Below are 12,595 nucleotides of genomic sequence, written 5' to 3' on the forward strand. Positions count from 1 at the left end.
GAGAAATGCATTGTTAGGTGATTTCATCATTGTGTGAGCATCATAGAGTTCACTCACACAAACCTAAATGGTCCAGCCTACTACACACCTAGGCTATATGGTCCTAATCTTATGGGACCACTATCATATATGTGGTCCACTGTTGACTGAATCATCATTATGCAGTGCATGACTGTATATACATATTGTGAAATGATTCCCACAATCAGGTTAATCAACACATCCATCACCTCACATACTTACCTGTGTATGTGTGCACGTGTGGTGAGAACACTTAGATTTACTCTCTCAGCAAATTTCATGTATACAAAATAGCATTACTATTAGTCACTGTGCTGTACAGTAGATCCCCAGAACTTAGCTTATAACTAAAAACTTGTACCCTTTTGGTCATTTCAGTTATGTTAGGTCCCATTTTAATGGGTGGGATGACATTAACATTGTGTTAATCTACTGTAAGGCACCATTCATTCTTTCCAGGTTTAAGACAGACCAAATTGGGCTGTAAGATGGAGAAATAGGATAATTACCTGATCTAAGACCCTGTTTCAATCTATATTGGGCGATATCAAAACTTTGATGAATTGGGGCAGATCCATGAGATTCCATTTGGTCAGGCCAACATTAAGGGCCAGAGTTTTAATTTTATTTTAATGGGCCACATGACCAGTTAGAGCATCTATCCCAATAATGGAAAATCCAAAGAGGGTGTAAGACATGGCCACTGAAAAATCAGGCAAAGTTATTGTGCCAGTGGTCAAGGTAAGGTGGACTTGTTTGCCTTTAATTTTATGTCCAGTAATGCCCACACAGTGAGGGTCTCCTTTAAATTTCGTGGGGTTTCTGGGCATCACCATGATTTGGAAACTGGTATCAATAAAGGCTGTAAAAGGTTACACATTGTGTGGTGACCAGTGGACCACCACAGTTGCACAGGGTCAATTATCTGTGGGTGGTGGCTGGGGTCCCAAGGGCATGCTATGTCCCTACGAGGCTAGGGAGATTGCCATTGACCCAGGTTAGGGAATGGGGCAGTGGGTCCTACACTTCAGAGACTAGGTTTGGGCAAGGAAGGGACTGGATGTTCTGTAAAGTTTGTCATGGAAGAACCTGGAGCTCCTTGGGGTCTTATTGGGATGTGAAGCCCAGATCAGTGTTACCAATACCAGGTCTTTTGGTGGGGGTTCTGCAGTGGTAGAGGGCAGCCCTGGAAACTTTGAAATGGGGACTAACTTCAGTAGTAGGATCTGTTAAAAAGTATCTGTGCCACAGGACACCATAGGTGTTTTTCCAAATAACCCTGAGGATCAAGATCTTTGTTGTTCCTGAGTCCTGGGGAGCAGCAGCAGAAATACTTAAAGCTCTTAGTCGGCCGTCTGCTCTTAAGAGTAGAGACCTCAGCAAACCACATGTCTGCTTTTTCACTCTCAAACGACTGCTCTTTCACAAGCAACCAGCTGGTGGGTGCGTATATTGTACGGAGTATCACTCTTTCTCTTATTTCTATAGAACAGGGGCCAGTGCCTGCTTGAGACACACAACCAGCAGTCACAGAATAAGAGTCATTCCCCTTAGCCAGCATCAGTTACAGCATATGCTGGAACCAAGACACAAAATTCTAAGACACACATAGATGTATCCATGCCAAGACACACAACACAAGGCCACGTTAAGGAGGACCCCAATCCCATACCCATCCCTAATACCAATTATCAAGACTTCTAACTATAACAGATTTAATCAGTTATAGATTAAATCTATAACAGAGGCTCTGTAGGACTCAGCAAATGCAGCAGAGAGCAGCACAACTCAAAGCATGACCTTGCCAGCAAGCAGCCGAGCCATCTCCCACACTATTTAAAGTGGTGTGCACCAGCTAGTAAGCCAAACGCAAGAGAAGAAACATCTCCAAGTAGTGGTGGCCATAGCCTAGAGACTGTCCTGCCAGCTACACAAATTAATTTGTGGTCACTTCACAGAGTCAGGATTGACCTTCCTCTCAATTTTACACTGAATGTTGAGGCTGATGACACTCCACACATCAAGAGATTCTGAAGGTTTGTTACTCACAAAAGGGGCCCCTGGGCAGAGCAGGGCCCACACAAGCAGGTATGGAGCGGCTTGAGCAAGGCAGAGAGAACAGGTTGGCTTTTATACAGGGTGGGACTGGATGTGGGCTGGACTTTGCAAAGTTTAAATTTCCCACTGACTCCAAAGGAGGTGTACACAGGCTTTCCTGTCAGCCTTTCCAGACATGTGGACAAAGAGGATAGAGAAGGTGAGGCTTAAAAAGCAGCAAACATCAAAACTGGAGTCAGACTCTTTATTACAAATAGATGCTATTACTATCAACAGTTTACCAATTAATAAATTTAAGCATAGAGAAGTTAAACAATTTGCCTAATGTCACATAAAGAGTAAATGGTAGCCTGTCCTCATTTACTACGTTCTCTAGTGTGAATCTGTAGAATTGCAAGGTTTGAATAATGCTAGAAAACTTTTCTACATTCATTATCAATTTTTTTCAGTATTAAATTTTCTGATTCTGAATAAACTAAATATCAGATAAAAGGAATTGACACCTCCACTGTATTTTACTGTCACATGAAATCTGATGATCTCTGACAAAGGAATGGCAAACACAGGGTTTCCTGCAGTAATTATGTTAGATTATGAACTCTCTGATGTTGAGTAAGGTGTGCTGACTGTCTGAAGGCCTTCCCACACTCCTTACATTCATAGGGTTTCTCACCTGTATGAATGCTATGATGTCGGGTAAGTTCTGAGCCACGGACAAAAGCTTTCCCACATTCCTTGCATTTATAGGGTTTCTTGGCAGTATGAATTCGCTGATGTTGAGTAAGTTGTGAGGCACAAATAAAGGCCTTCCCACATTGTGCACACTCATAGGATTTCTCACCAGTATGAATTTGGTGATGCTGAAAAAGTTGGGAACCACAAATAAAGGCCTTCCCACATTCCTTACATTCATAGTGTTTCATACCAGGATGAATTCTCTGGTGTTCAGTAAGTTGTGAGCCACGAAGAAAGGCTTTCCCACATTCCCTACATTGGTAAGGTTTCTCACCAGTATGAAGTCGCTGATGTTGACCAAGTTGTGAACGCAATCTAAAAGCCTTCCCACATTCCTTACAACCATAGGGTTTCTCACCAGTATGGATTCTCTGATGTCGAGTGAGTTCTGAGCCACAAATAAAAGATTTCCCACATTCCTTACATTTATAAGGCTTGTCACCAGTATGAATCCTCTGATGTCGAGTAAGGTGTGCAGACTGTCTAAAGGCCTTCCCACATTCCTGACATTCAAAGGGTTTCTCATCTGTATGAATTCTCTGATGTTGAATAAGATGTGAGCCACGAATAAAAGCTTTCCCACATTCCTTACATTCATAGTGCTTCTCACCAGTATGAATTCTCTGATGTTCAGTAAGATAGGAAAAATGACTAAAGACCTTCCCACATTCCTTACATTTATATGGTTTCTCACCAATATGAATTCCTTGCTGTTGTATAAGTTTTGAGCCATAAATAAAGGCCTTCTCACAGTCATTGAATTTACAGAATTTCTCTCCAGGATAAATGTGCCGATGTAGAGTAAGAGATGTCTGCAGGCTGAAAGTTGGCATTTTTTCATAAGTCATTAATGCTTGCCCCAAATATCCCTCCTGATTTATCTCTTGCCTCTCAAACTGGCCTTTGCATTCCCAGTCATCTCTGATACTGGAGCCCAAGAAGCTATAACTTTTTTCCATTATTATCCATTGGGATGATGTTACTTCACAGATTTCTTTTTGCAGAAACAATTCCTTGGTCTTACATCTGAACTCCAAGTCTGAAAGATAACCAGAAAGTAAACACATAGTGTTTCCTCTTTGGGGTGAAATAAAACTTCTATGGTAGAAATAGGGGAAAAGCTGAAAATAATGTCCATAAGAAGTAAAGATGGTGTACATGACCTTCAATTTGAAAAAGAGGTCAAGAGCATAAACACTTAAAGAAGAGGGAGGTTGTCAGGAAAACAGGTTAAGTCAGTAGTTTCTAAATTCAGGTGTACATCAGAATCACATAGTCTATTAAAAAATTGGATGTCAATCACCTAAGTAAGAATTTACACCAATAGGTCTTGGGTTTCCTATTTTTAATACATTCAACCAGCCAATTCTGATATTGCACCAAATTTAAGAATCCCACCTAGAATTCTTCAATGGTTTCCAGTTGTACTTAGGATAAAATCCAAACTCCTTACCACAGTTTATGAGATCTTCTGTAATCTCATCTTTTCTTTGGCATACCTCAATCAAAATCCTATCCAACATCTTGTCAACACACTTCTCCCCACTGTTCATTATGTACCAGTCATCACCTGTGAGCATCTGAAATTTACTTTTCAAAATTTTCCACAGACTGTTTAATTTGTTAGAAATTCTCTAAACTTGGCTCTTTGCATGGCTGGCTTCGTAGCATACTATAAGGCTCTTCCTTAGAAAGGTTGAGCTAGACAACCGTATTTAAATTCACTTCTTCATTCTATCTCATCTAGTATTTTCTCTCGTTGCAATTTTCTGGATTTTAGAATTATACAATCATTTATTCATATGTAATCTTTTATTTTCTTCCTGTTAAAGCTCTTGAGGGGCAGGAGCAATGGCTGTTTCACTCAACACAGAATAACCAACATCTTACTCATAAAAGGGGTTCCATAGATAATTGTTTAATGAATGAATCACTGCATTAATGAAAGAGAATTATTATAGGGATAAAGGGAAATATTATATAGATATGGAACTAGGAAAGGTATTTAAGAATTATAATATTCATTTCTATTTATAATTATAGAATAGTTAGAATAGAAACATCTGTCTCTGATTTTAATCTCTCCCATATCACTGAAAAGATGATATATGCTCTTTACTTCATCAGTTCCCTCAGAGACTAAAACAAAATCATAACCAAAGCTAGATTATTAAACAGTACAAGTGGAAAAACGCTATTATATCCACCTAACTTCCCATCCAGCCAATTTTTTCTCCCTTTACATATATACCTCTCCCAATGCTCACTGCCATTTATGTATAGACACGACTATCTTTTGTTTCCCTATTTCAACCACTATACTGAGGTGCCTTTTCTTCTAACCTTCACTTGAATTTGTAGTATTCCTCAGCCTTCCTTCCAATACACAGTCTATTTTGTTCCTCCAAACCCTTTCTCAGGGCCTCCCTTCCACTCCTTTCTGTCCAAGACCACTGTATTTTTACTTCCCAGAAAACTTCTTTTCTCCAGGCATTAGAACAGGTTGAAACGTAATAACAGGGCTATGTAATGTTGAGCAGAGAGACTTGAGAACGTTGGGAGACTAGAATTGCCAACTATTTGGCAGAATGAGTCTGAGGAGACTGGGGCACTAGGAACTCTACAACAAAGGGCATGCTGGATGTAAGCAGAAGGAAATAATGGCGAATGGCAATCTGGGCAATGGAGGAGACAGAAAATTCTAAAATGCTGAGTTGAGTACAGAATGATTACAACACAAATACTGCTGTGACTACAGTATGATACGTTTTGTGGATTCAATGAAACTATCATTTGGTGCAGATGCTATAAAGTTTGTCCTTGAAACAGTAACTCAGGCAAAGTCCCTAGCAGTAAGTGACTTGATAGTAAAAGCTGCAAAATGGATCAAAGTCAAATAGTAAGGAGATTTAGTAAGGACACAGGATTCAGACAGACCAGCATTTCAGAACCCCGCTCTGTGGATCATTACCTTTAATCTACAAGACGTATAGTTAAAGATAAAATACAGCTTGAGCTCAAAGTAATCCTCCCAATTCATATTCAGGATTACCGGGCTTTTACTTAACGTTACCAGTGTTCCCTTTCCTTTCTCCCATACTGAAAGTCTTGATTTTAAAAGACTCCAAGTAAATTGCTCATTTATTTTATTCCACATTACACACACCACATTCTCAGAATAACAATATCAACACTGCTATCACTAATACGGTTACTTTTTAAAAACAATGTAAGGTGGGGTTTTTTTGTCATTTCTTTTGTTCTTAGGATATATAACCACTGGCTACCAACCAACTTTTAGATTGAGTTACTTCATTTCTCTTTTGGTTTCAGGGATTTTTTTTAAGTTACTTTTGTTTTATAATTATGTAATATATTTATATAGTTCCCAACTCAAATCTACAAAACAAAGTATGGTGAAAGAAGTCCTCTTCATCCTACTCCTTTGCCCACCTCTTGTAGCAAACAACTAAAAAGACTTTTAAAACAATACAATATCGGGGGTTGGCCCTGATGCCTAGTGGTTAAGTTCAGCGCGCTCCTCTCTGGCTGCCCAGGTTTGGTTCCCGGATGCAGACCTACACCACTCATCAGTGGCCATGCTGTGGCAGCAACTCACACACAAAATAGAGGAAGACTGGCACAGATGTTAGCTCAGGGCAAATCTTCCTCAAGCAAAAAGAAAAAAAAAATATATATATATATAATATCCTTCCTGTTTTTGGTAAATAGCAGCATATTTTATATAACCAGTGTTTGGCCTTAGTTCTATCATTTTGATTTATGAAACAAACACTTGAGCATGCACACATCCATATCCTTTATATACACTCTTTTATACGATGTATACCATTTTACTTATTCTCTATTTGGGGCTATATCTTTTCATATTTGGTCAAGTTTACAGTTTTGATCCAATGGTTATTTTTATCCTAATAAATTTATATAATAACTGTTGTCCCTTTTTTTTCTTTTTTGCTATTATCTACTGGTTTCCTAATATGAGAAACACTGAAAATAATTATTAATCTCTTCTCCCTCCCCTAGCCTGATTTAAAATAATTACTCCCTGTTAATATCTATAAGGTAATTTGCAAGCTTATTGTATCTTTCATACACTCCCCACATTCTTACCCTACTTCCTGGGGAATTATAGCCACACATCTACTATATCTAAGTAACAATATTATACTCTCTTCCTTAATACCACCACTTGGTATTAGATATACAGGTTACTATATATTTAATGCTGACCTAGTCTTTAGGTTTATGTCTATTTCAGTTTTCTGAAGCTCACTTTCTGGTTGATTCCTCAGGAAGGGGTTAGGGAAACGATATCACCTAAGTTTCTGCATGTATATAACAATTTGGCTAGATGTAAAATTCTTAGCTCAAAATTTATGTCTTTGTATAACTTAAACAGAAAAATATACATCATCTTCTGGAATAAAGCTTTCCTATACAAAGGCCAGATGATAATCTGATTTTCCTTTCCTTTCAAGTGACTGGTCTTTATGCTTAGATGCCAAAGGTATGATTTTCCTGGTCACATGGTGTACTCTTTCAAAACAAACTTTCAATCCTTTTCTTCTTAATTTTAGTAAAGTTATCTTGAATCATTTTTGGCAATTGTTCTGTTCATTGCACAATTATTGGAAGTCTTAATGAAGATGTTTGACCTTCATTGCCTACTTTCTGTATCTATCTTTTTCTCTCTAATCCTTTTTCTCTCCTTGTTCATTTCTCCTTGATTTTGAAGTTTTCTTTCTTTTCCATCTTCTATTTCTCCTAAGTCATCATTTGTTGCATGTTTTCATTTTTATTTTCCTTCTAGTTTGGTCTTGACTTCTGAAATGGTTTTTTATTTTATTTCTAATTCTTTCCTAAGTTATGTCACCATCTTTTCAATTTTTTTCTCCAATCACCTCATATCTGAGTTTTTCTAATTCTGTAGAATTGTACTTTCAGAATGTCTGCCATTTTCTGAAATTTTCAGCTAATTTTGAAACATTATGACACAGTTTGTAGATATGACTTGCTGCTGTGCCTTTCATTGTTTATAGGAAATGTTTTATTCCTTATTATCTTTTATCTTTTTCAAAGACTGGCACCTGAGCTAACATCTGTTGCTGATCTTTTTTCCCCCTTCTTCTTTTCCCCAAAGCCCTCCAGTACATAGTTGTATATTCTAGTTGTATGTCTTTCTGATTGTGCTATATGGGATGCCTCCTCAGCATGGCCTGATGAGCGGTACCAGCTCCACACCCAGGATCCAAACTGGTGAAACCCTGGGGCGCTGAAGCAGAGTGTGCAAACTTAACCACTCGGCCAGAGGCAGCCCCTCTCTTTTATCTTAAAGCAATTTTGTACAAGGTTAAACTACAATCTTTTGCTACTGCTTTTAATTAACTTTTTGAAAATTTTAAATTAACATACAGTAAAGCTTTCTTGGGTACAGTTCTAAGGTTTTAATATGTGTAGAGATTCATGTAAGCACAATAATGATACAGAATAGTTCCATCACCCCCTAAAACTCCCTCCGCTATCCCTTTATACCACTCCCTCCCATGTCCCTAATCCCTGGGAAACACTGATCTGTTCTCTATCTCTATATTTTTTTCATTTCCAGATTATTATATAAATGGAATTACACAGTAACCTTTACACAATGTTTCCCACTCAGCATAATGCCCTTGAGATCCTTGCAAGTTGCTTCATGTACTTATAGTTCATTTCTTTTTATTGAGTAGCATTCCATTGTAAGGATATGCCACTCACTTGTTGAAGGACATTTGCAGTGTTTTCAGTTTGGGGCAATCATGAACAGAGCTTACTACAAATACCATGTATAGGCTTTTCTGTAAACATAAGTTTCCATTTCTCTGGGGTATTCATGAGGATTGCTGGGTCATGTGTGTTTAACTTCATAAGAAATTGCCAAACAATCCTCCAAAGTGACTGGGCCATTTTGCATTCCCTCTAGCAATGTATGTGAGTTCCAGTTGCTCAATACCCTTGTCAACACTTGGTAAGGGCAGTATGTTTTATTTTAGCCAATCTAATAGGTGCACAGTAGTACCTCATCATGGCTTTAATGTGCATCTTCCCAATAGCTAACAACGTTGAACATCTTTTCATGTGTTTATTTGCCATCCATATATCCTCTTTGATGAAGTGTCTGTAAAGTTGTGATTTGAGGGTTCTCTTCTTCTCATAGCTGTCAGACTCTCCCTCACTTTGCTTCTACTTCATCCCATAAAAGCTCCAGACACCAAAAGGATCTTGGGGTTGTCAGTTTATTCTCAATTAAGCCTCTTTTAGGGTTCAAGGGGATGACTTGTCACTTAACGTTGATGTAGATGTTACCTGCGGACTTGTTTTTTGCTCTCTTAGTTGCTTTCCTATTTGGTTTGTTTGTTTTGTTTGGTGGGAGATGGGGAAGATTCAAGGAAAGCAAAAACATTACACATCCACTGCCACCATTTTCCCAGAACTCTCTTATAATTTTTTCAAAGTAATTTCAATCAGGAATGATTTTTGTTTCATAACTCCCCTGAAAAACCCTCTAAGACCACCAAAACCCTCCCTTTTGTTAAATCTAGTGGTCAGTCACCCTTCTGCCAGCACCATGTGGCAGCTGACTTACTGTACACCCATTCTTTCCTTGGTCATTTTCCTACTTTACTCACCAGTCTGTCTTAGTCTCCTTTAAGATACCATCTAGGGTGACCAACTATCTTGGTTTGCCTGGGACTGTCCTGATTACAGCACTGAAAAGTCCCACATCCTGGAAAACTCCAGTCTCAGGCAAACTAGAACACTGGCCAACCTAATGTACCACCCTGCTTTCCTGCCTTCCAAGTGGAGGAACGTCTCAGAGCATGATCCTTGACCTCTTCTCCTCTCGGTATTTCATTCATTTACCAAGTGATCTAATTCAGTCCTATGGTTTTATAAACTATCCATATGCTGGTGATTTCCAGCTCCACCCCCTCCACTCTGCCAGAGGATCACATATCCAACTACTACTGATCCTGTTGGCTGAACCTTTGAAAAATATCCCAGATCTAATTTTCTCAACATTTCTACTGTTAACATCATAGGTATCAGCAAACTTTTTCTTAAAGAGCCAGATGGTAAATATGTTAGGCTTGCAAGCCATACAGTCTCCACTGTAACTGCTCAACTCAGCCACGGCAGCACAAAAGTAGCAACAGACAACATATAATGAACAGATGTAGCTACGTTCCCGTAAAACTTTATTTACAGGCCGCTGGCTCACAGGCCATACCTAGTCTGCTGACCCCTAGTCTAATCTATCATTATTTGTGTGTGAGTTACTAATACAGCATCCCAGCTGCCCACCTTATTCCTACTTTTAGCTTCACTAAAAGTAGTCAGAAAGTATTTTTTGTTAAGAAATACATATAAACAAGAGTGGTTTGTGCATTTGTATATAGATATATAAAAAAGGTATGAAGAATAATGAAATGAACACCATGTATCCATCACTAAGCTTAAAAAAATAAAACATTACAAATATTATTGATGCTCTCGGTATATCCCTCCTAAAGCAAATCGTTCCCACTTTCCTGTACCCTACAGGTACCACTATTTTGAACTTCGTATTTCTCATTCCTTTTCTTTTTTATTATTTACTATATATATATGAATCATTATTTAAAATACTGTGCAGTTTAACAAAATTTGAATATTATATAAACAGCATCATACTTCTGGTTTTCTGTGACTTTCTTATGGTCAAATTGATACATTAGTTATAATTCATTCATTTCCTGACAATTTTGGTTTTACATAGCATACAATAGAAGTTGGGTGATTTATTGATCTATTTGACTGTTCATGGACATTTAGATTGTGTCTAGTATTTTGCAAACATTGCTGGTACTAACATTCTTACTCATCTCTCCCATTGCAACCTCCACTTCTGGCAATATGGTACACTATCTGTTATGAAAAGCAGTCTGTGTTGCAAAACACCCAAATGCTGGATGTGTCAAACAAACGTATCTTTAAACCTTCTGGTGAGCTTCCAAGAAAGTAAGGGAAATCCCTAAGGACAAAAACAGTATGAACATACAAAACACAGAAAAGAAAACTGAAACTGGAGTGGCAAGCAAATGCAAACACTGAAGCTATCTTGGGGGGAAAGCTCAACAGGGGAAACCAAGCGTTTTGTGGGTTAATATCCACGCGAAGAAGAGGTTAAGACTCAAAACCTGCAAGGTTAAGCACTAAACCTGAGACCACAGCATAAAACCCAGAACTGCAAAGAAGCCACAGCCAGAAGTAAAGAGTGAGCTAGGAAGAAAGTCTCCTGCCAGACAAGGGAGCTGACAAGTAATGTGCTTTCCTCTGCCATGGTTCTAGATTTCCCCACCAGCACCAAAAAAGTCTCACCTGGGAATTAATAAAGGTCTGTCCTCACATAAGACTGGGGTTTGAATTTACAGTACCTCTCAGGGACACCTCAAGCTGAGAAGTTAATTAAAAAGTAGTCCTGGTCTCTGGAAGAAACAAATAATTTTCTAAAGGAATGTTTCCAACCCAGATTCTTCAAGATCCTCCCCCCCATCAAATTCAGCCACACAGAAATTCACAATGAAAAGTAACCAAAGACTAGCAGAAATAAACCACCAAAATGAGCATTAGCAGAAATAACAAAGAAAAGATTGAGGCCAGCAGCCACTTCAGATACTAAGAGAGAAATAATATAATTCACTATATGAAATATATATATATATATTTTAAAGATGAAGTCAAAAAAGTGAGAAAGTACCCAAGTACTGACAAGTACATCAAGTACCCAGATCTTGATTTCTAATAATATTCTCCAATAAATGGAACCAGGTTCCTTGAAGAAATTGCTGATTCTAGGACTGGGACAGGAAATATACATGGGGGGCCTGGAGCATCTTGTATTCCCAAGTAAGGAAGTGCTCCTGAAAACCCACAATGATGGGGTACGTCCAAAGGACACAGAAGCCAAGTGAAAGAGCTCCCGATCGTCAAAGTTGGAATAATCTGAGTAACAAAGTAAATAAAGTGGTATTAAACTTATAATTCAAAGTATAAAATGAGTTCATACTGATATAATAAATGAATAAATACATAAATGGAGAATAGACAAATCTCCTGTGCAGAAGAATTCTAAATAACTTATTTAGATTCTCTGCCCAAGGAGTTAAAATATAACTCCCATTCCTTAAGTGTGGATTGTGCATAGTGTCTTCCTTCCAAAAACTAGAGTACAGAAAGGGAGGAAGAAAGAGTAACTTTGCAGTGGAGAAACCTGACAAACGCTACTGCAGCCAGGTGATCAAGGTCAACATCAATGTGAAGTCGTGTTGTTTGTACGCGCCTGTGAGAGGACATGATGAGAATGGCACTCTACGTCTATGGTCTTCCTCCCCAACATCCATAACCCAGTCTAATCACACAAAAAGTACCCGACAAGTCTCAATGAGGGACAATCTATAAAATACCTGACCAGGACTCCTCAAAACTGTCACAAACACGTCTGAGAAACTGGCACAGCCAAGAGGAGCCTAAGGAGACATGACAACTAGATGTATGTGGTGTCCTGGAACAGAAAAAGGGACATTAGGTAAAAACTAAGAACATCTGAGCCAAGCATGGGCTTTCGTTAATAATAATGGAAGAGTATTGGTTCATTAATTGTGACAAATGTACACATGAAAGACGTTAATAATGGGAAATTGTGTGGGTTATATGGGAATCTTCTGTACTATCTTCACAA

The 12,595-nt window shown here is 38.4% G+C and overlaps 1 protein-coding gene across 5 annotated transcripts in view; it reads right to left on the reverse strand.

Annotated features, from left to right (window-relative positions):
* Nucleotides 1–2,319: 2,319 nt before the first annotated feature.
* The window catches only part of LOC124249818 (zinc finger protein 850-like), a 32,647-nt gene continuing 22,371 nt past the window's right edge, over nucleotides 2,320–12,595 (reverse strand). For all 5 annotated transcript variants that reach the window (XM_046681233.1, XM_046681235.1, XM_046681234.1 and 2 more), the window contains one exon: nucleotides 2,320–3,853. In XM_046681233.1, the coding sequence (XP_046537189.1) occupies nucleotides 2,661–3,853 (1,193 nt within the window). In that variant the 3' untranslated portion in view covers nucleotides 2,320–2,660. The remainder of the gene's footprint in view (nucleotides 3,854–12,595) is intronic.

Source organism: Equus quagga, chromosome 13 (genome assembly GCF_021613505.1).
Source record: "Equus quagga isolate Etosha38 chromosome 13, UCLA_HA_Equagga_1.0, whole genome shotgun sequence".
Taxonomy (NCBI): Eukaryota; Metazoa; Chordata; class Mammalia; order Perissodactyla; family Equidae; genus Equus; species Equus quagga.